The sequence below is a fragment of the Sprattus sprattus genome, assembly GCF_963457725.1.
Source record: "Sprattus sprattus genome assembly, chromosome: 16".
NCBI lineage: Eukaryota > Metazoa > Chordata > Actinopteri > Clupeiformes > Clupeidae > Sprattus > Sprattus sprattus.
The window spans coordinates 25451804-25476349 of NC_137914.1; the positions used below are offsets into that span (position 1 = coordinate 25451804).

At 42.5% G+C, this 24546-nt stretch overlaps 1 protein-coding gene across 1 annotated transcript; it reads left to right on the forward strand.

Moving 5' to 3' along the window:
• Positions 1–17313: 17313 nt before the first annotated feature.
• Positions 17314–23094, forward strand: sall4 (spalt-like transcription factor 4; the record flags this gene model as incomplete). Its single annotated transcript, XM_080854185.1, has 4 exons — positions 17314–17380; positions 19362–21884; positions 22124–22404; positions 22669–23094. 4 exons carry the CDS (start codon positions 17314–17316, stop codon positions 23092–23094), a joined length of 3297 nt encoding a protein of 1098 aa, XP_080710311.1.
• Positions 23095–24546: the final 1452 nt, after the last annotated feature.

The window sequence follows — 24546 nt, forward strand, 5'->3', positions numbered from 1 at the left end:
GCAGGAAGTTGGCCAGTTGCTCTGAGGGATGTCCTGTTCCTCTGTGGTGTTCAATGGAGCATAGAGCTCCATAACACCACTCTTCCCCTGAAATATGACACTCTTGACTGGGTATCACTCACTCACTGTCACCTTTATAGGACTACCAGAGCATGTAGACCATCTCTCTCTCCCTCTCTCTTTCTCTTGATCTTTCTCGCAGCCTCTCTTTCAGTCTTTATGCCTGTCTTCCCTATGCTCATTTTCCTCATAGCATCAACCAGATGTGACGTATCGCTGACTGTTCCTTCATTTTGTACTCTGAGGCCAAAGATGTCCCAACAGAACAGAATGTTTAACATCAACAGGAAGGTCAATGGGGTTGGAAGTTGGTGAGGAGAGTGGTGATTGGACTGGAATGCAGGAGATGTCAGCAGTTGACTGCTCTTGAGTACCTCGGAGGAGTCTACAACGTCACAAATGAACCACTTTGATTCAGGCTATGGGAATGAGTAGTGATCACATGTCAGTGATCTTAGCTACAGTCAAATACACATGTGCCAGAGTCAACAAAGGAGATTTGGGCATAAATACCAAAATCAGTTAATTAATTTCTCAGCAAAACGGGCTAAACAATGTATGCTACTCTGAATCCATGTGCATGTTTAAATGCAGGAAAGCAAAGAGAGGTTGAATTTCACTCTTACCAAATATCTCAGTCACTTGCAAGACCCACATAAACAACTATGTGTGGAATGTATTTGGGTCTCTTCCCCAAGTGACAAAATGGCAAACTATGGCTATATAAACACATCATACAGTGAAGTATGGCCTTCGCATTGGACACTTACACTACAGTGGAGGGAGCCATACATCATTCCTGGCAGGAGCTGAGCGCCTGCTACTCCACACACCACCACACTTAACAGAGCCAGGAAATGTCCTGTCCTCCTATTCTTCACAGCATTGTTGCTGCCGTGCTCAACTAAAAGAATAGATACGAATTCATAAGGATCAAACATATGTTTCAAAGTAGCTTCTCTCTCACTCTTTCCGTCAGCGTAGATTGGAACACAAGTTAAAGAGGAAAAATGCACATTCATTTATCATGGGGGATCCCAGCTGACAACTTTAGTAAAGTCCACTAGGGGACCTCTGACCTTATTTGGGCCTCCTTTATGAGTTTTTTTCCCTCTCTGGCTGTGGCCAGATGGCAAAACTATCAAAGGCTTTTTTATGAGAAAAATGTGCAGCCCTGAGTCCTCTGCTAACTTATCTCTGAGACTGTATTGGGATGACACTGCCCCAGATGCACACTGTCACATTTACATCACATGAATCAGTGTTCTACACATCCTTCTCTTCCTTAATGACAAATAATCATCCGTAGGTCATTTTTAGATAAGGTGTGTAAGTGTGAAGCACAGAGTATGAAAAAATAGCAAAATTAACACTAATTCTATAGCTTGGACGGATGTCATTTTAGCATTTATGACCATATGGCAAAAAGTGCTAGATGTAGGCTATAATAGTTTGGCAGCTAAGGTATCTGTAAAGGATATTACGGTTTCCTTGCCTTTTCATTGCAAATGCTTTTATCTTTACTGTGATTATACTACCTTATGTGTATGCATGTGTGTGTGTGTATGTGTGTGTGTGTGTGCTTGAGTTGTGTGTCCCAGGGTCACTATAACTCGCCTTCCTCCCCATCACTCTTTGGTGGTGTTTATGACAGATGGGCCACGTCAAGGGGTCAGGTTTCCTTATCCTCCCAACCCCCCAGCATATACACACATACACACAGACATAAAGAAAAATCTGAATCAAATTAGGAAAACATTCTAAATGAGGAACTTCCATTATTTTTCAAACACGACAGACCTTCAAACACATGACAAAATGATGTCAGTTATGTATATCAAATATATCTTTAGACCTGAATCACAAGTATTTTAGCCTGCACCATATTGCACATATTTTCAGGTATTGTGTATAGTCGAAGGTCTTGTGCCTAACACAGCCATCATGCTTTTCCCAGTGACAGCAAAAACTAACTTTGATAATATGTCTCAAATGGTATCTCATATGTATTTGTGTTTAACTTTTGATGTTTACATACAGTATGTATGGTAAAATCTCCTGATGCATATCTATGATATTGTATTAATACACGGATGAGTATGCATATGGGACGGTTATGTTCTACACACCATGGTGACTCAGAGAGAGAAGCTCTTCTGTCTGTTAATGACAGCTGTTGAAAACATTAGCAGTTGGGTACCATCTATCTGCACACACACACACACACACACACACACACACACACATACACTAATACAAGACATACTCAACACATACTCAACACACAGACACGTCTAATGTCAGAACAGAATGTGACGCTGCATCTCATTGAGGAGTTTTTCCTTCACTCAGATGAGAAGAAGCAACATCTGTTTTGGAATGGATCAAGAAAACAAGTCCCTTTTTCTGCAGTTATGACCTGTTTCCTTACTTGTTTATTTCTGAGTGTGTGTGTTTAGGTATTGAGAAGTTTGTCTGTGTTCTCTCTTCTGATCTTCCCTGGTAACCCAAGCTGCTCTGCTCCTCTTGAGCTGAGGATGATTGCACTGATGAGGTCACCCACATTCTCAGGGCACTGGAAGCACTTGAAGTAATAGGTACAGAACACTCAGAGTTTCGGTACGCACACACACACACACACACACACACACACACACACACACACACACACACACACACAAATTGAAGGGTGCTGTGGTCATTTCCTGTTTACCTTTCCCCTCTGTTATGATGCACACACACACTGCTTCTTCCTCCCAGTATAATCTAACTGCATAGTGGAAGAGGGGGTGGTGCTCAGGGGTGGAGCTTTATGACCTATATTTGTGTGGGTCAGTGGAACTGTGTGTGTGTGTGTGTTTGTGTGTGTGTGTGTGTGTGTGTGAGAGAGAGAGAGAATGTGTGTGTGGACAGTCAGCTGTCAATAATGATGTTATTCTGCAAAATTACCCCAAGCTCCACTGCTCTCTTTCATGGCTGCATGAGACAATCCGTTCCCTGCTGTTGCACCCTACGAACACAGAGTCAGAAAGTCACACAACATACACACACACACACACACACACACAGTCATAAAGACACACACACACACACACAGTCATAAAGACCCACAACATACACAGACAGTCATAAAGACACACAACATACACACACACAATCAGAAAGACACACAACATACACACACACAGTCAGAAAGAAACACAACATACACACACACAGTCATAAAGACACAACATACACACACAGAGTCAAAAAGACACACAACATACACACACAGTCAGAAAGACACACAACATACACACACAGTCAGAAAGACACACAACATACACACACAGTCAGAAAGACACACAACATACACATGCAGGAAATCTTTCAATTTGAATCCATTGTGGGAAACAGTGTCAAGAGACTTGTTTAACTCCTGCATTGACCCGGCTCCAGATCCTCCTCCCTTATGTAATAATAGATCTAAGATCCGACTTCACACTTCTTCTCCTCAGCAGGGCCATTCAGGCTGTGTCCTCGGATGTCCTCTGGCGTCAGTGGGGGAGAAGACCGCTCGAGAGCAGAGATACGGGGCTGCTCGACTGTGGGAGGCCGGGCCAGGACTTCCTCGGGAGCAAACGTCAACTCCCCACTTCACCAAATCCGTTTAGAGAACAGCTGTGGACAAAAGTGCAGATTGTGCACATGCACACATGCACACACTCCGACCAATTATCCTTGGCAGCAAAGTCGCCAGCGCTCAAAGCTTGTTTGAACTCAACTCTGGAGTTCTTTTCTCTGACTCTCCTTGGGTCTCCCCAGGGGTAGAGGGGGCCATGACACTACTGTGTGTGTGTGTGTGTGTGTGTGTGTGTGTGTGTGTGTGTGTGTGTGTGTGTGTGTGTGTGTGTGTGTGCCTGTGTGCCTGTTTGTGTGTGTGTGTGCCTGTGTGTGCCTGTGTGTGCCTGTGTTTGCCTGTGTGTGTGTGTGTGTGTGTGTGTGAGTGTGTGAGTGTGTGTGTGTGTGTGTTTGAGAGAGAGAGAGAGAGAGAGAGAGAGAGAGAGAAAGAGAGTGACAGAGCGAACATGCTTTGAGAATGACAAAGATGACAGACAGGAAGAGTAGAGTGAAGTATAGGGAGTTATAGCTCTGGCTGTGAACATCTGCACATCTGTCACAAGTTCACTGTGGAACACCTGTTGTTCTCAGACTACCAGGCACAATGAGGAATTACACACACACACACACGCACACACACACACACACACACACAGACACACACAGAGACACAAACACTCAAACAGATCCTTGTTGCTGATCAGATATTTAATAATTGAATTGTGTATATGAATGTGTGTCAATGTGCATGCTTGTTCATCCCACTCTACAGATGTCCACAGGCTCAGAGGCCAGCGCTGTCTCTATTGAGTGCATTGCGGCGGCTTCCTCTGCCCCAGGGGGGTCCGGGAGTGTGAATAGGGCATTTCCTCACAGCTCTGTAGCCCCCCACTGGGCATTTGTAAGATGATTTGTGACAAATTTGTTTAATCAATATGGATTGAAGGACGAGGGTGGGGGTTCCCATGAACCCATGACTCCTTCATCTTTCCCTTTGTCTCGCAAGCACACACACAAGTAAGCCATGTCAAGCACTCACACACACACACACACACACACACACACACACACACACACACACACAAGTAAGCCATGTCAAGCACTCACTCACACACACACACACACACATTGACTTTTCTAACTATAAAAAGCTACATAAAATATATTGAATGATCTGTAAGCATTGACGGCCAATAGCACAGTTCCTCGTCCTGGTGTATGCAGACACATACAGAAGGCCACAGGTAAAGTTAATAAATCATTAACAGATTTTTTTGTTCCTATATTTTAATATTTAATTGTCTGACCAATTAAAACACATTAAGATTAAAACTCGCAAATTGATTCACATGACACACCCATCTATTTTCAGGGCTGCATTTCTAACAATGATAAGACAAGAACCACATCTCCATAAAAACTATGGAAGTGGTAGGCTACATAGAAGACCTCTACTGTGAGAAACCTGCGCCGGTACAGGTGATCTGGTGCACACCCAGGTTTGACAGTGCAGACTTAAAGTGACTTAAGTGACCTATGCAGGCATTAGATTATCTTCAGGGGGAGAGTGAGGCACTGATTTGTAGGCAGGTGTGTGTGTTTTCTACATCTCCTGCCAATATTGTGGTCTGTTCAGGAATCAGATGACAATGGTTAATCTTTTCTTCTAACCTAGAGACTATTACTTTATGTTTGTTATATTTTATGTCCTTTTTTAAACTAGCAGACTGTCTGTGTTTCACTTTCTCTCTCAGTTTAACCTCCCCCAAAACTCTCTCTCTCTCTCTCTCTCTCTCTCTATCTCAAGCTGTTGTCCAGCTGCACTGAGGGACAAAGACTTTGACCGCTCCAGGAGCCTTGACCCTGGCTTTAGCCACCATTGTGTGCCTGTTGCTGGGAGAGGTATATGGCCGTTCCATACTCCACAGCACAGCAATAATACACCAAATGGGATTTGAGAGAAGCATATTTAGTGCAGTAGCGTTTACACATGAATAGACCCGAGTCTGAGCCCCAGACACCTGATACTTCCACTGCACCGGCTCAGACTGGCAAATGCTGAGCCTCTTTATCGAAGATGGCAGGCTGGGGAACAGGTGCCAGTGGCTGCTTTAGTGAAGAGGCAGGAGAGAGTTCCTCCTCTGGCCACAATAGCGTGGAAATGTGATCTTGCCTGAACAGCACGGAAGGAGAGTGCATGATAGCATCAGCTGAACAAGTGTTTCTCGACTGGGACAGGGGTAGTCAGAGTTTTTCGCTGACATTTTTCAGCAACAAGCTAGAGAAGAAGGCAGAGGATCACTGTTGCTGACTGAAACCAACGAGTGAACATGTAAGAGATCAGAGGCGCCCTGAATAAACGTGATAGAGATCATAGGCACCCTGATTAAATGAGTTTGCACAGCTTTAGAGTTTTACAAGGTAAACTAAGGCGATAAACATACACAAACAGACACACAAAGGAGAGGAATTTACATTGTAGTATGTTTTTGATGGTCTGCTGGTACGGTTGCTAGGCGCTCCTGTCATTTACAGCCTCTATATGTCCTCGTGTTGGTGCTGTGAGAGGGGCCTGTCATGTGTGGCTGAGAGCTCTTGTTTTCTTCTCTCCTCTACTCCATCAAACTAATATTTTCCACCTTCACAGAAAGAAGTGCACACTACACTTATTGTAATACAAATTATGGAATTATGGAAGCCTCAGTTGCTCAAAGCATTATGTCATATTGTAATACTGTTTGTGGAATTTACTTACTTAAATGTGACCATTTAGGAAATATTAGATAGCTTAAATGACTTTTGCTTAAAATATAAAACACATAATTCACAATACAATAATAGCAATCATGGCACTGTGAGTTGTGATAACAACACTCTTCCTTAAACAGATGTTGGCTTGCCTTAAGATCTTTCGCAGTCCATCAGCTCTCAAAAGGATAAACAGTACAGCAAATAATCAGCAGAACATCCTATAATTCTGAATGGGGAGCAACAGATGGGCTCACCACCATGTGCCCATCTCCACATGTACTCCTCTCTCTCTCTCTCTTTCTCTCTCTCTCTCTCTCTCTCTCTCTCTTTCCCTCTCTCTCTCTTTCTGTCTCTCTCTTTATCTCTCTCTCTTTCTTTCTCTCTCTCTCAATCTCTCTCTCTCTCTCGCTCTCTCTTTATCTCTCTCTCTCTCTCTTTCCCTCTCTCTCAATCTCTCTCTCTCTCGCTCTCTCTTTATCTCTCTCTCTTTCCCTCTCTCTCTCTCTCTCTCCTTGTGTGTTACTCATTCGTTCGCTCTAGAGACACCCATTGTTTGGATAATGAACCATTTCATGACCACATCACCATGACAACAATAACATACACACTTTCATCCACACCCTTAAGGTGGGTGCATGCTAATAGATTATGTGTGTGTATGTGTGTGTGTGTGGCTGTCCAAATGGGAGATCATAGCATATGTATTTGCAGAGATGACAAGATACAGCACACCAAAAGTGTAGATGAAAGCTTAGTAAAAACTGACATGAAAGAGAGAAGTATTCTTCTATTGAAGATCGTAAAGAGAGAACAGGCTGTGCTTCCGACATTTTCAGCCGTTTTGAAAAATGAGGACATGCGCCACACGGTGTTACCACTATTTAAGGTTATGAAAACGTTCTGTTTTATGACGAGACCTCCTCAGGATGGGAATACAGCACTTTCTCCATAAGAGTTGTCTGATTATGTTTAATTTGCCTACTGAAAATGAGGTCACGAGTTATTACTTATCACGAGAAAGTGAGTCTCATTTTGTTGTCTAGTTATTGTTTTATTATTTAACACCATTTTCATTTATTTCACACATACACACAGACCCACACTTACACAAACATCTGCACGCACACATAAGCAGGTGTTTTAGCCTTTGAGCAGGCACACAATGGCTGCATTCACCGTCAAGTGTCATATGTTAAGTACGTAACTCAAGTTTTTCCATCTCTTCAAAGGCCCACCCATGTTCCTGTTCCATTGTATACCATTACATAGGTTTGCATATACAACGCTTCCACCACTCAATGTGCAAGTGAAACCCCCAACAAATGCACAGTGACCAGTCAATTGGATTAAACACGGCACTAGACACACACACACACACACACACACCACATAGAGGGAGAAGAAAGAGGGAGGGAGGAAGAGAGAGGGGAGGGTGACCTTTCTTACATTCTTTATGTGAGATATTCTGTCTGCTTACTTTTTCCAGAGTTTAGCTCCTTTTGTTGCTTAAGTTAGTTCTTAGTCAGTGTCATGTCTATGGTATAGTCATATTTTATAGTTTAGGTATAGTTAGTTCTTAGTTCTTAGTCAGTGTCAGGTCTATGGAACAGTCATAGTTTATAATTCAGGGATTTAGCAAGCTGCAAAACTGACTTGCGAAACACTGCTTTGGTTACTTCAGCGCTATTAAAGCACACGTTTGTGCTAGGCCATGCTAGCCCACTTTAAATCCAGATATGATTGAGTTTGTTGATGTCTCATGTTCATGCAACAGTGGCACACTAATTTGAATGTCTAAAAAGTAATCACAGTGTTCCACACCATAGATCTTTACAGCATTTGTGGCACTAACATCAAAGTGGAGAGCTGCTAATGTCTCCATGAGTTGCTTGCTTCAAACAATCCATTGTGTTAAATATTCACCAGAGGTCTGGAACTGCCCTGCCGTCACTCATCCTGATATGAGGATTACATCCTGTGTTTGTGTGTGAATTAACGCAGATTGTGTTTATGTCTGTGGCTACTTGTTTGTGTTTGCAGCTGATGGTCCCCAACACACTTTGATATGAATTTATTTCCTAGTTTCAGTTTATGTCATTTCCAATTTGCCTTGTGGAAAGAGAGCATCAAAGCACTCTCTTTGTCAAAAGCCCTTTTAAAATTCAAAAGCCCATGAACATGCACACATGAAGAAAGGAACCTGTCTAACCCTGTTGTGCTGGTCTCTTAATAGCTCCCATCATGTTCACAGTTACTAATGCATACAAGTACATGGATTTGAGAATGAGTGTGGTTCAAGGGACACGTGTGTGTGTGTGTGTGTGTGTGTGTGTGTGTGTGTGTGTGTGTGTGTGTGTGTGTGTGTGTGTGTGTGTGTGTGTGTGTGTGAGTTTGATTGTGTGTGTGTCTGGAAGGAGGAGGGGTGCATGTTTGTGTATGTGTGTGTGCATTTACCATGTACCCTGGCGAGTGTGTGCAGTCTCCTATTTGAACCCAGAATGGAAACTTCACCATCTGGCTATAATTTCTACATGACATAATCAATCAATAGGACACCGGCAGGTGATGGGTCACTTTAGTCCGAGAGAGCTTTCACCAGATCATGACAACCAGCGCTGGACAGCTTCCTCAGTAGCATTAATGGCACAACTCAATAAACATTTAACATGACATCTTCTCCCATACACCAGAAAAAAGATCATGGTCAACTGCTATTATGAAGACGGAGCACTACAGTGTAGGTGTTGGGTTAGTATCAGGGTGGCAGTGAAGGCCCTTCACACAGTTTGTGGCTTCAGAGAATCGGTGGTAACTGGAAATCCTATCAAATTTCATTTTGAGGTTAAAATTAAAACACAAGTAATTTTTGCTATATCTGTCACTCTGTGCTTGACACACTATGTATCAGCACCTACAGATTATGCTGGGAACATTATTTTGCCTCACAGAATCAGACAAACTACAGTTCACAATTAAAAAGACCAAAGGTATCACCATTGTTGTATGCTGTATGATATGTTACTTCGTATGTTACTATGTCTAATAACTTGTTGATATTCTACAAGTTCACATTGCTGGTCTTGGAATAGGATGGAATATGACTTTTTCCTTGGCTGGATTGTTATGCAGGGATTTAGCTGAGCTGATGTAGACAGGTATACTCACACTCACACAAATATATGTCTGTGCATATGTGTGTGTGTGTGTGTGTGCTCACTATTACACACCACTGCATTTATTCTTAACCTCCTATAGCTTGTCTGATGCATTCTCTGTCCCCCACCCCCCTGTTCCCCACCTCTAACACACAAATACACACCACCAATCTAATCTGTCTGCCTCTCACTGATAAGTAGGAACCATTGTCTTACTTAGTTTCACCTGCACTAATATTTCCTCATTGAATATCACTGTAATTTACACTCATGCGATACCACACAGGCCAATATTGTTATTTCGACATAGAGGTTATGTTACAATGACATGTAGCAGTTGCTTATACAGTGCTCTCTTGTTCCTCTGGCCTGGGGTTTTGTGCTGATGGGGGTGGATGTCATAGTTCTGCAGTAACAAAAGCTCAGCTATTATAGTGTGTTTACTTCAGGGCAGGAACCAATGGCCAATCCCCCATAAAATTACAGCCATGTGTGGATTCCTGGATTCTCTCTCTCTCTCCCTCGCTCTGTTTTCTCTGATGTGACTATCTCACATCCATATCTTTTTGCTCTTTTAATTCTCATTTATTTGTCTCATACTCTGAACCTCTGTACTACTTATTATCATATATCATTAACTACACAAGAATTTTAGACAGTTCTTCTGAGGTAGAAAAAAACTGCAATGTTGTGTCAAATCTGTAGATTGTTATCAACACCTACTCATTAGGCTAACACATTGTTCTGTGGCCACAAAGGCAAAAGAGTTGCTGACTTGTTTGTAAAATACTGTGAACATAATTTCCCCTAACCCCTCCCCCACCTCTCTACTCAATGGTGTGAGACAAACAAGCAGCCATCTTGTTATCTTTAAAGACTCACATTTCTCTTTCAGAGGCCTAGGCAATTTGTGCTTCCTGTGTCAGACCCATCTACCTTCGTGTTGTCACCCACGTGTGAATGCATCTCCTGTAGTCTGAGAGTGCATAACACTTATTTCCTGTTGCTTTAGACCATTCAACTCTCCTCTCAAAAATTAATATCAAATACAGTGTTTTTTGTGTCTCGTGAAAATTATTTGTGTTCTGGAAATTATTGAAATTACTCCCAGTATGATTTGATCTTCTAGATATATTTTTGCATCAAGTTACTAGATCAATTTGATTTCACATTGAGTTTAAATATGTCATAACGCAGAGTTATTTAGCCCGACAGGAATAGGTCAAATTCCTGTAAAACCCCCCTCAGTGGCCTTTTGCATGCATTGTGTGTGATTGCCAGCCAAGCATTATTGAAAGCCATACTTTTTGTGATGTAAAATCCCTTAGAGTTCCCAACAATCGGCAGATCATTCATCGCTAGCTGTGAAGCCACACAGAGAGCACGAGCAAATAATGCACTGAGAGGGGGGTGGGGGGTTGTAACCCCTCAAAAAACAATGTGATGGTCAAATGTCACCATTATCATCAGTAATGATTCTCAGTGGCAGAAGTCATTTCTCTGAGTTCTCTAAACATGTTGAAGGACATGAGAGATTCTAGAAAAATGCACACAGGCTGTGCCACCCTGGCTGTGAGGAGGATAAAGCTCTCACACTCATTTCCTGAGGTCTGCTTTTTCTCAGCAGCACTGTCCACTGTCCAGCAACATCAATCACAGCACATAAACTGTCGCTGTTCCCTTTGTACACACATAATGGTGATATTTATAGGCCTGAAAGGAGGGAGGAAGTGTTTTAGCACCAACCAAAAATGACATTTAAAGGGAGAGAAAAAAGGGGTTCAGGGCTGCCAAAAATATCAACTTACACCTGAGCCACAATGCGTAGGTTCAGTCAGGCTCCTAAGCAAGCCTGAGCTTAAAGGGAAATAGCCATTATTCTGTGAAATTAGGTTGGGTGGAAATGGTAGGCAAACCTAAATGCTGGATGTCATACATAAATTCTCTCTCGCTCTCCCTCTCTCTCTCTCCCTCTCTCTCTCTCTCTCTCTCTCTCTCTCTCTCCTTTCTTGCAATAACAAGTTCCCATTTGGAGAACAACTTCTGTGATCAATCAATATTCATCAGAGTTTGTGAGTGCTTCCATCAGTCAACCTGCACACAGTCTATTTCCTCCCCATTGCTGTGTTGTTGATGATGAGGTCAGTGTGTGTCATGTAATAGGCTTAAAAAGCATTTCATTACAAACAAATGAATGGCAATCCATGCCACGTGTCACAACATGGCGCAGACTGTTTTTCTCCTCCACTTCCCCTCCTGATAAAACTGTTTAGAGGAACCAAGACAGGGCTCTTGTGGGATCAACAAGTGATCAGAGAGGCCATTTATTCAAATCAATATATTTCCCCCCATTATCTAAATGTATTTGTGTTTTTAATCCTTTCAAGGATTCAGGTCATTTTGATATTCTCTTCCTTCTTCTTTGTAATTGTTCCAGCATGTTAGTGTTCAACCAATCAAAGCCCTAACATGTAAGGGAGAGACATATGATGCATTATAATCATCTCAATCGTATAGACATAACCTTTCATAGTGATGCCAACATCCTGTTGGCATTCTGTCAGCACAGTTGACGACCAGGAGGCACGCTATGTGGGTTTAGCATGCGGCAGTACTTGTACATTGTCATGGTGGGGTGAACACAATATTAGGCCAGTCATGACTTCCATGCCTTTGGATAAACACAATGATAGAAATATTGTTATATAGTGTTTTTGTTAATGATGTGGTGATGGCTTGACTTTTTCAAGGCTTTTGTGTTTGACAATCTGTTGATCTACATTTATCTTTCCCGTAGCATCAGAATTCAGATACATTTTTTGCAAAAAGAGATGTAGGAAATAACCTGGTACATAGTGGGTAAAAAGAATAGAAACATATGCATTGTGCATGACTGTGAATTCCTTTAGTTGTCCAAACAGGTCTTGACTATGTCCAAACACATATTGTTGATTAGTAGTAAAATAAGTGAACCTCTTTCTAAGCTCCACTCAAGGTTCACTACACTGCAACTGGACCTGGACAGTGCTCTTACACAGATTCGACATAAAGCACAAGGTTTCTTAATGTTCCATGAAATATTCTGATATTCTAGTTCTATAGACTTTTTACATCAAAATGTTTCAAATTAATTGATCATAGCTTTTACTGAATGGCTCCAGATTCAAAACACAGCAGTGTACCCTGCTCAGAGAAAGTGTCCCAGTAAATGACCAGATTGGTTTGTATGTGCTTTCCACTGCTGCTCATAACACACCAGCTCCAACACATCTGCTAAGGTTTGATAGTTCATAATATCCTAATGAAACATATCCTGTGTTTGGGTCGTAGGGCAGAAGGGCTGTCGTGTTGACGTGAAATATCTCAGCCGGCGCAGACTGCCTGCTGCCTTTCATCTTTTACTGCGGGCTGAGCAACACATGTTCAATTTACAAGTCCACTCCAAGTGTTGCAATGTTATTGTTCAGGAGCTCCTGGTTGGACTTCCAATGTCAGCTCCCTTTAGTGTTACATGGAGCACAGGGCTACAATAAACAGACCCTTGTATTTGCGGATGCTCCTACTGATGCTACACTTTTAGGAACAACGGTTGGGTGGGTGGTTAGACCATTTCCAGAACTTCCAGCAAAGTCTTTTAATAGCATGTGTGGCATCAATGACATCGATCCGGTGTGGAAGAGAGCAGAAGAAGCTTGAATAATCTGCACTCTGTGCTCTGATATGTATGAGGATTGTGTCATGAGAGAGAACACTGTTACAGGACTCATCCATGGAAAGACCATGCAGCCATTGTTGGAGACTATAGAGTGGAGAAAAGTTGTCTAACAACACAGAAAAGTTGTCTAACAACACAGAAAAGTTGTCTAACGGTTAAGAGGGAATCCACAAAACACATCGGAACATTTCATTTAGATCAATCCAATTCAAACCTTTTTAAACCTCTATTTGTGAGATCTTGTTGGTCATTACAAATAGTTTTGGTCCGCATCATAACACGGCGTGTTTATTGTGCTGTCACAATAGGTTACAAGCTCTCATGTTGGAAATCAAAAACAGTGAGTGATGACATCAATAGCACAAGTGAAGAGAGCTTGTGTTAAACGCCATGACCTTATTTCAGAAAACAATTTGACCCCCTTTAAGAGAAAGAAAGAACCTAGGTGGTGATGAATCTCTCTTTTCTTTTTTCACAACTGTAGTTTTATGACACCACATAACCCAACAACAGAATTGTTTACTTTGAATGTCACAGAAACAGTGTTTCTTATTGCGGCCATAAAGCGTCTAGACACACCACCCCTCCTCTGCCTCCCTTCACCCCGTACGTCTCCCAGAGATGGACATTTGTTTTTATAAGATATAGAGTCCTCTCCTTGGGTCACAAATGAACAGAAGGGCAGTTCCAAGCACTCATCTTTATCTGACCAAGGCCATTAGTAGAACTTCAACGCAGCCAGGCTTAAGTGCCATGGGAGAAGGGCCAACGTCTGTAGACAAATGAGGGGGAACATCGCTGATTGATTCCTGTGTATGAAAAGGCTGTATGTCCAATTCTAGATCATTTCAGATACAAATTTGCATACAGACACAGGTCCACACTCAATAAAATGCACTGACCCACTGGCAGACTCTCACACTCTTGGCAGTTATTAAAACTGCACAGCATTAGTGAATCTTGTCCTCCATATAGACTCCATTTTGCAGGAGACATCAATCCATAACACCCAACCTCCATTGCTACACTTTCACCTTGAAGGTTCTACCTCACTACACAAAATGGCTGCCATTGGCCAGAAATATGGCTTTGTGCAGAGGATGGGCGGGTATTGTAAACAGCCTACTTTTTTTGGTTTGTGACAAAGGCCCTTCATTACTTTCAGTCCCATCAATCTCCTCTGTTTGAGAATTAGGCAAGTGTTGTAGAGCGTGAGCTATAGGAGGTTGGTCTATCTTCTTTTGAGGGGAAAGCAATACATTCTTTCTTGAGGCTCTGACCAGACTCAGAGGGGGTGGTGCAAAGGGGATTAAAATTCTCTGACAACATTTTGGAGTTTGGGGGTGTGAAAATCACCAAACCTGGCCTGGCCACCACCACCACTAATGACCTGAAGCTCTACATTTTTAGGGGCAAATTATACACAGCTGACAATTGATTGCCCTGATAACACGCTGGAGAACAGAGGAGGATAACATGAGTGGGAGTGAAGAGAGCAGAAACATGATCATTAAAAGTGGAAGGCAACAGTGTCTTTGGTTTGATTTGGCAAACTAATAGGATGGCTTCAATCAGCCGGAATCAATAGCGAACTTAAAGATCACATGAGCAAGACAGTCATTTAAACAAATGTAAAGAACACTTGGAGTAGACCAAGTAGAATCAACAGCAAACTCAAACATCACATGAGCAGGACAGACACTTAAACAACTGTATAGAACACTGAGTAGACCACGCGTAAGGGGAAACATGTCTCTCAGACTGAGGATGGGGCTCATGGTCAAGGGGGACAGGAGAGGTCAGCGTGGAGATCCTAAGTGGAGCACCTGAGTGCTCATCTATACTGGGCTGGTTTTCTGATGGGCCAACCCAGGCACAACAGCGCAGGATTATGCGCACCAATGTGTACGGCAAAATATTTGTGCTTGGCTATGGGTTCGTCATGATAGCATACCATAATTTTTTTACTTTGTAATTATTTTTGATATTTGTGATATGAAGAGAGGTCTTAACACACTCCAGACAGCACTTTAAAGCAGCACAACGGAACAATAGCTATTCGCTAAAGGTATGCTAGCTAAAACTAACGAAATCTCTTGAAATGTGCTGACTGACATTATGACAAACTAGTTACTCAACGACTGTCCTTACACTGTCAAACATCAAGCAAGTGCAACATAAGACAAAGCAAGACGGCAAATAAGCTACTTACTAGATCGGCAGAAAGTAAACAAGTCAGGTCGGCGGGCTGCGGCAGGCAAAACTACAGAACGCAGTTATGGACCCTGCTATCGCTATGGCACGGACGCGATTCTCCATTTTAAAAGTCATTGTAGCGCCCCAATTTTGCATTATACATACCGGATTAAATTAAATGATTAGTCAATTTAGGCTCTGATCGATTCAAGAGGTGAGATATTACATGTGGACATTTGAGGTCATATTTTCATTACCAATCTGAATGTTTTTCTGAAAGATAGTTCATGTATGAAAGTATATTTGCAGGGATTTAAAGTGTGTGAAAATATATCTTGGCTATCAGGCAAAGTTATAGGAAGGTTGATATGGTGTACAATTATTAGCTGATTCCAACATAAAGATCATAACATGTGATTCTGCTAAATTAATTTATCAGATCCAGTCTATGTTAATGCGATGAAACGTACAAACAGAATGTGTGTAGTGTCTCAATCTCTGTGAAATGTTCGACACAGTAGTCGTTTAGTGGGGCAAATATGTAACTTTTAAGTTTTGCGCAAGATTTACTGCATTATTGATGTGTTTTGACAGGAACACAAGAAACAGGTGGTTTCCGATCGAGATGCTAGTTTAATTATTAGTAACAATGTATTATATTCTCATTATTTTTGTGAGTATTAAGCGAGGTGGGCCGGGGACAATTGTAGCAGGAATTGAATGCAATACAGCAAGCGTAGCAAGTGAAATCACTTCTGCGAAAATGTGAGACCCTTGGTTTGTAAGCAATCCCACTGGCATTTTGAAAACAAACGCTATAAAGACTACAACTTACAGAAAAACCCTTTCCCACCACTACTGCGGTTTGAATAATGCATGGCTGTTAGCGTACAATTGACGTTACCCCTTCAAACTGACATGTTGCAATTGTCTTCGACAGTTGTAGTAAAGGCACTCACTGCATTCGGATGAAAATGAGAACAAATGTAAGGCACATGTGCGGTAATTAGTGAAGTAAATATAGGGACGAACGGTGAATGATTCACATATGTTACAATGAAAGCAGACACTTTTGCTGCATAATACCAAACAAAACCAAAAGTATTACAATTGTACCCGGTCTCCCTTAAGTATTTCTGCCCTGAAATACCGAAACAAATGGGCCTGTAGCTTTAGATCTTTCCTCAAGTAAATGAAACGGAATGATGATCCAAGCGAGTTAATTTAAGTTTAACTCATTACCAGCTGTCAAAAAGCAACAAGTGCAATTGTATTTCTTTTTCGACTGAGTTACTGTAAATACGTTAAAACTAAACTTTTTGTTTGTGAGATAGGATACATATAGCCCATGAAGAAAGAAACAAACTAATAGAGGAAGTTTAAGGAACAGTATTATATTTCCATGTTTACCCATGAGCCAAAGTATTTTTATAATCTACTGACCTATATATAGCAGCCTGATAAAAGCATCTTTAACTGTTATGTAAGACTCATATCTAACTTACTTTCAGGCCTACATACTCTCTTCCTCCCTCCCTCTGAACTCTCCCTCCCCTTTCTTTCTTTCTCCCTCCCTCTCGTTGCCCGGTCTAGCATCTCCCTCCCCCTTCGCTCTCCCTGCTTTTCTCATCAATGGAGCACATTTGAATAATGTGTAAGCACTTGGACCAGAGCCAATCAGCTGTCAGAAGACCATGATAAATCGCATTGCATTATTGATAATAATAATTACTTTGACATGCGCATTTCTACTTGAGGGGCAAATTTCCAGCCCGAAGAATTTGTAAAGGCGAGGAGTAAATAGTGTTAGTATTTGCTCCCGATGGTTGGACCATGTCGAGGCGCAAGCAAACCAAGCCACAGCACATCAATTCTGAAGAGCCCGGTTCGACTGAAAATGGTGAGTAACCCTGCCGACTAACCGTAGTATGCGAAACAAACTTCTCACTTCAATTTTGGTTTAAAATGTAATTACTTTTTGCCAATTTATTATGGTTATGTTGTTTACTCACTCGCCGCACTTTGACCGGAGTCATGACCCTTGGAACTAACCATGCGTTTTGGGAGAATATGAAATATGGATGCGTAGCGCAGTAAGCAGTCGTTATCATTTGAGTCAAAATCGGAAACTGTATTTTAAACAACTTATACTATAACTCTCTGCATTAAAATTAACAAATAAAAGTAAGTAGTTGTTCGTAGTTATTTGCATATTCGGACGTAGATGTATCGCCTCTTAAAAATTGTGTTTTTTGCAAATGTCTGTTGCCTGCTACCTGTATGACTGATTATTATCAGGTGTGTAGTTGGAAGTTTTCAATGACTTGCTGCTCCTTGTTAATAATTAAATTCGTTTGGCTGCGCTGGAAAGTGGTTTAGTATTGGATAATAATGAGTTGTCTACGTTTGTCATGTATCATTGTGTTGTACGGTTTACTGTGCGTTAGTAGCCCTTTCCCCATTTTTACAAGACTGTTTTGGTGAAAAGTTTTAACCAACCACTAACTAAACATTGTTTTCTGTGACATTTCTGTGTCATCTCTGGATGTGATTCATAGTTGAGTAGGGCATATACATAGTCCCCTCTGTAAAATGTTTGTGGTGTGGTGGAATGCCTGCTCTCAAACAAAGGTGTTTAACAGGTCGGCATGGAATGAGTTTCGGGGGCAAGCAATAAATCCCTATAGTTAAATCCGTGGCTGCTTGTGACCGTGCACATGGAGTAGGGTGGGGGTGCAGTTTTTGGCTAGGGGGGCGGGGGGTCGATTGGTTTTACCGTACGTAAACTATAAACTGGTAACATTGTAACACCTTCATAGGTAAGCTAATATGGCCATTCACGCCTTGAATGGGCATTCTTTCGCTCCGCTCGTTGCTAATCTCCCTCACCATCAGATGTTGATAGTTGCATGAGAGTACCGGTTATTTTCTTTCCTAAAACGAAACATTTTCAGTGTTGAATGGGAAAAGAGAACTTTGCGCCATGAAGCGCCTATAATGTGGTTAAGCCAATGCGCCATCGTGTGGAGGACGATTGCCCTCCCACGAACATTTATTTAGTTTTGGATGCCCATGTATGATTTGAAAATGCTTTAAAGTATTATTGAGCCGATTCTTATTTGTATAATAGGCCAGAGAAGGAGGGTGAAATGGCTATACGTTTTTATGTGTCTGTATTCTTCTTACATACTCTGGTACAGCGCAGTCATTTTGGTTGCTCATGCCGGCAATTTAGGACTAAACGGATTAATTGGCCTTTTTCCCTTTATTATCAGTGCTTAATTTTGCTCCTTAATGGAACACCGCATTAAAGCCGGGCCAACAGTAGGATGTAAAAAAATAAATGGGGAAGGGTATTCCCAAATTGACCTAAATAATTACACTGTAGGGTTATTTCATTTTTTTTTTACTATCGTTTGTTTGATTTGCCCTGCCATACATCGAAAGGGAAAGTTTGTATGCAAGAACGTTTGTATGAATCACGATGGCAAAATATGTGACCGACTATAAGCCTAATTTTAAATGCAAAAGTGTTTCATCCAACTTAAAATCTTGGGACAACAAGGGTCCAATCCATCAAGTAAATCCATCTTAACTGTTCTGAACTTTTCTTTTTTCTTCTGTTACTCATGTTTGCATGAGCAATTACTATTGTGGCAAGATGCCACACGGTCTCAGCGAGAGGTTGTGTGATTTCATTATCTAGAGGCCCCCTGCTGGCAGTATTTGGTCAGGAATAAAGGGGCAAACATGCATTTTACACGTTTGATGTAAATACATTGGATAACATTTTCTAATGACTGGATAAACATATTCCAACTGTTGAAAGAAAAATGACAATTCTTTAATTTGTTTTTTTTCTTCTTCTTTCTGGATCACAGGGTCTTTACAGAATGGACAGGGAGAGGAGGAGGGGAATGAGGTGAAGCGATGTCGCATGGAAGAGACGAGGGTCTGTGTCAAGTGCTGTGCTGAGTTCTTTGATGAGGCAGAGTTTCTTGAACATCAACAGAATTGCACTAAAAGCCAAGAGGTGGTCATCATGAAAAATGGAGGAGGGGAAGAAATCCATCCAGAGTTTTCCCATGACTCGTCAAATGACTTCCAGAATGGGCACAGCCACGACGAGTCTCCTGACCCTCAATCTGCTGTTGGTTTTGAAGCAATTGAAGATGAGCAGCTGGCAAAACAAACTATCGGTGAAGAGCTTTTGACACAAGCTCCCGTTCAGATGTCTTCAAGTGCTAATGCTGGCTACCTTGCATCATCTAAACACCAGGACCTGAACAATGTCACTTTAGAATCCATACCAGCAACCAAATTCGCTGTAACTCAGCATTCATCATCCAATAACTCTTCTTCAACATCTCTCTCTAGCTGCAAGTCTCCATCACAGGACTTAGCCACTGCTGCAGCCCATGCCATTCCCGTGATTATGGAGCAGCTGGTCAGTCTCCAACAGCAGCAACTCCAGCAGATCCAGTTGACAGAGCAGATCCGCATCCAGGTGGCCATGATGGCCCCTCAGGGCCTGAATTCTGTTGTAGGTGCAAGCCTCGACCCTCTAAAAGCCCTGGGTGCTCACCTTTCCCAGCAGCTGTCTGCGGCTGCGGCGCTCATAGGTAAACGTACCGGTTCTCAGAGCCTTTCGCTGGAGACTATGAAACAGGGTAAACTACCTCAGACCAACGGGCGGTCCACCTCTCTGGCCGCGGGGTTAGGCTCAATGACCACCAAAGACATCCTGAAGGGGCTCCCGGACATTAGCAGCCGGCTGCCAACCCTCCTGCCTCAGTCTCCAGGAGCTTTGGCCTTCCCTAGTCCATTTAATGCACTTGCAGCAGCAGGACTCGATTCCTCTAAAAAAGGGAGCAGCAAGATTCCAGGTTTGCCATCAGAGGTGAAGAATGGGTCTGGAGACCATCCATTAAAGCACAAATGTAAGTTCTGTGGGAAGGTCTTTGGTAATGACAGTGCACTCCAGATTCACTTGCGCTCGCATACAGGGGAGCGGCCCTTCAAGTGTAACATTTGTGGCAACCGGTTTACTACCAAAGGAAACCTGAAGGTACACTTCACGAGACACAAGGATAAGTACCCACATATCAAGATGAATCCCTATCCTGTCCCAGAACACCTGGACAACATTCCTACCAGCAGTGGCATTCCGTACGGCATGTCTTTGCCAATTGAGGAATCTAATTTTGTCGATGGAAAACAAGGTGAGCGCCCGCCTGCGTCAGGCTTCCAATCCTCTGGGTATAAACCCTTTGGCATGAGTACTGAGTCATACTCACAAAGGCCACCCTCCTCTGGTAGTGATGGTACCTCTATCCACTCCAACATGTTTCAACAAGAGATGAGCATGGAACAGAGCCAGGAGTCTTCAGAGACGCTGGTTGGACTGCAGCATATGAATGGAAGAGGGCTCAGCAGTGATGGACTAAGCACGGCAAAGCTTCAACAGATGGTGGACGGGTTGGAGAAGAGGACCAATGACCCCAATGAGTGTGTGATCTGCAACCGCATCCTGAGCTGCCAGAGCTCACTCAAGATGCACTACCGAACACACACAGGTGAGCGCCCGTACAAGTGCAAGATCTGTGGCCGGGCCTTCTCCACCAAAGGTAATCTAAAGGCCCATTATGGTGTGCACCGTTCCAACACACCACTGAAGATGCAGCATTCCTGCCCCATCTGTCAGAAGAAGTTTACTAACGCTGTGGTCCTCCAGCAACACATCAGAATGCACATGGGAGGCCAGATCTCCAACACTCCTGTGGCTGAGACGCAGTTTGATGGACCAGAGGGCATGGACTCCAGCCTGACCGAAGACAAATCTCTGACTGAAGGAATGGCCAACAGCCTAGAAGAGAGCCTTGAGGAGCATGACTCTGAAATCGAGCCCCAAGAAAACCCGACCAATATGTCGTCAGAACCCCTGGTCCACCAGGGCCCTTCTGATGTGTCAAGAGATGAGACTCCGATCCTACATGGACCTCACCAGATGTTTACAGGCATTGCGGCTTTGGAGAACCATATGAAGAGCCTGACTGCTGCACTGAATCTGCAGCGACAGAGCAGTACAGCATCTGATAGCGATGGTGGCCTCAAGGACTCCCCATCCACCAGCACTGCCCTTGCTGAGCAAGACTATAAGAATGGGCGCAGTCCAGCTGTGTCTGACACTCTCTCCTTTCATTCGTCATCACCAGTGGACAGTCAGCTGGGGAGCAGCCAGTCAAAGTCCCCAGAGTCGGCCTGTGTGGATGCAGCCTCCAAACCAGATTCAGATGGTGGGCAGCAAGACTCCAGTGACGGTGCACTTGATCTGACCTCTTCTAGTTTTGTCCCCAAAACAATTAAAGAAGAACCAGGCTTGCCCTATTCAAATGGAGAATTTGGTGAGTATAGGAAATGAATAATAAATAATATATATATCAGGTTAGGGGCAAATTATAGTGACGAGTATTATTGATTCTAAATGAAGGTAAAAAGATCACATTACTTATTCCATCCATCTTTCATGATTTGTGTAAATCATGTTTTGTGCTGGTGGTATGAATATGAGTCATATATTGAAAGTGTGTTAATCTTTCATTTTAAATAAAAAAAAAAGTCTGTCTTGATCCTTTTTCTCTAGCCTCAAGCAACATGCCCTATATGAGGGTTCCTCCTAGTCTGGTGAAACTGGAGATGCAGATCCCCCCGGAGACCTCTATGGGCCTGTTTCAGAGCCCTGGCCTTCAGCACCAAGCTCTCAGTGCCTCACGCCGCTCCACCAGGCAACACCTGTGCAACACCTGTGGGAAAAACTTCTCCTCAGCCAGTGCCCTGCAGATCCACGAGCGTACACATACTGGAGAAAAACCTTTTGGCTGTACCATCTGTGGCCGAGCCTTCACAACCAAAGGCAATCTGAAGGTAAATGACAAAACGATATGTGCAGAGCATATGAATAGTGAGTACAGATATGTAATGGGTCCTAATCAAGGCAGCACGCATGAATGCATTTGGGTGAAGGGACATGGAGAGGGATGGGATGTATGAGGGGTTGGGTTAGCTGTGAACTAAAAACAGTTTAAATCATAGATTTTGGGAGGAGACGCCATGTGCTCATGAAAGTTCTTTGTCATGACAACCATGGGAAGTAAATCTAACTTTGGAATCCATCTTTCTGTGTTCCAGGTACATGTCGGTACTCATATGTGGAATAACACTGCAAGAAGAGGGCAACGGCTCTCATTGGACAATCCTATGGCACTCATAGCTATGACTTCTGAGGCCAAGATGTTGCCAGACATGATTCCGTCACCTAAGGATCTGGTTCCCCTCCCACCCATGAATTTTGATCCCTCTGTGTGGAACAAGTATGCTGCTGCCTTTTCCAATGGTCTCACCATGAAGACCAATGAGATCTCAGTTATTCAGAATGGTGGGATCCCTCTACCAGGTACCCTTGCTGGGGGGTCGATGGTGGCCTCCACAGGGGCTATGATGAAGGTGGATGGGTCACAAACAGGTTTACCTGCTGCTTTGGCTGAGATGGAGAAGAATGGCTCAGACCACCCATTCCCCCACTTCATGGAGGAAGGCAAGATTGCTGTGAATTAATTTAAGGGCCACCATGACTTGTACAGCATAATTGAGCTGGTATTGAGCATTATGCCAACATTTCAAAACATTTCTGGTTTTGACTTATGTTTTTTGTATATGTTGGTGGTTCTGGTCCCCTATCCTCAGTACCTACAGCATTTTGGAGAGGTATCTGGCATAGTTTTGTTGTCTCCCTCCATAACTTGAAGATTGCAGCTTTTCTCCTTGCTCTGCTTTTGAACTGTTTACCATTCAAAACCTTAGTGTTACTTGTAGTTAGACTTGATATAACTACTGTAGTTGTATTTACTGTTCCTGTTCTCTAATGTATGCGGGTATTTTTGTCTTTTGATAAGTCGGTCTTGTTTCTAGAAGTTGAATGTAAGTCTTGAAAATCTGTTACCTCCAAGGCATGACGGCATAAAGTGAAGGATTTGAGTTTTCTCACAAAGATATACTAGTTTCTCAAGACCACCTCTGTGAGCCAGGTGTCTAGGGTAATGTAAACCAGCTAGATGCCCATGACTCAGTTCTTGGTAGAATAGCTTTGGGTGCCTCTAGCCGGTCAGGGCACCTTCATTCGTCATAAAAGGAGGGTCTTAACATGTATAGTTACTTTCCATTGATCTGTTTGGCTCATTCTTGATACTGACTGTTGGAGTGAGATGCTCTATTGCGTGGACATTGACAGGGAAGCCTATTTTCTACATTTAAATTATTTTTATGTTTTGGTGAGTTGGAAGTTCATCATCTGTTTTTGAAACCAAAAATTCCTTCGCCAAGTGCCTAGTTTGAAAATGGGTCAGGTGTTTTGTTTTTTTTGCTGGCTTTTTTACTTTATTTTTAAGCACCACAAGATTGTAATGAAGGTTCTATTTGATGTCTATATGTGTGTGACCAAAATTTTCTATATTTTTGCATGTAGCATTAGAATATCATTGTTTTTGCAAATCTTTATTTACTGTGTCTCTTTCAATAACTGGATTCATATTTTGTACTCTTTTCTCTCTACTATAATATATTAGTATTTCCGCTCCTTCAGATTGGTGGATGGCAATAGGTTTGCAGCTCCTCAGTAGATAGGAAGACGTATTTGATGGTGAAAATGCTCATCTGCTGCACTTTATCTCCAGTTTTTTTTTTTTTTAAATGAATTTGGAAATGTTAACATTTAGGCTGGTCCATCTTTAGTCACATTTCACTGTTCAAATTTTAGAGCTCGTACTGAAGTTTTCTGGTCGTCACATCCTTCTCTAGCATGTACACACTGGACTTTTGATTTTCATACTGGATGCAATGCCTTACTGTGTACAATCTGGAAACATTTGCTCATGTTTCATCATAAGTAAATGGTAGTCCCATATTAATCCCAATTCATCATCGTATTTTTGGTATTAATTGCTTACAGAAGTCATTTTCACCATTTTGGCCTATGGGACATGAAAGGCAGCAGGTCTGATGTGTTTCGTG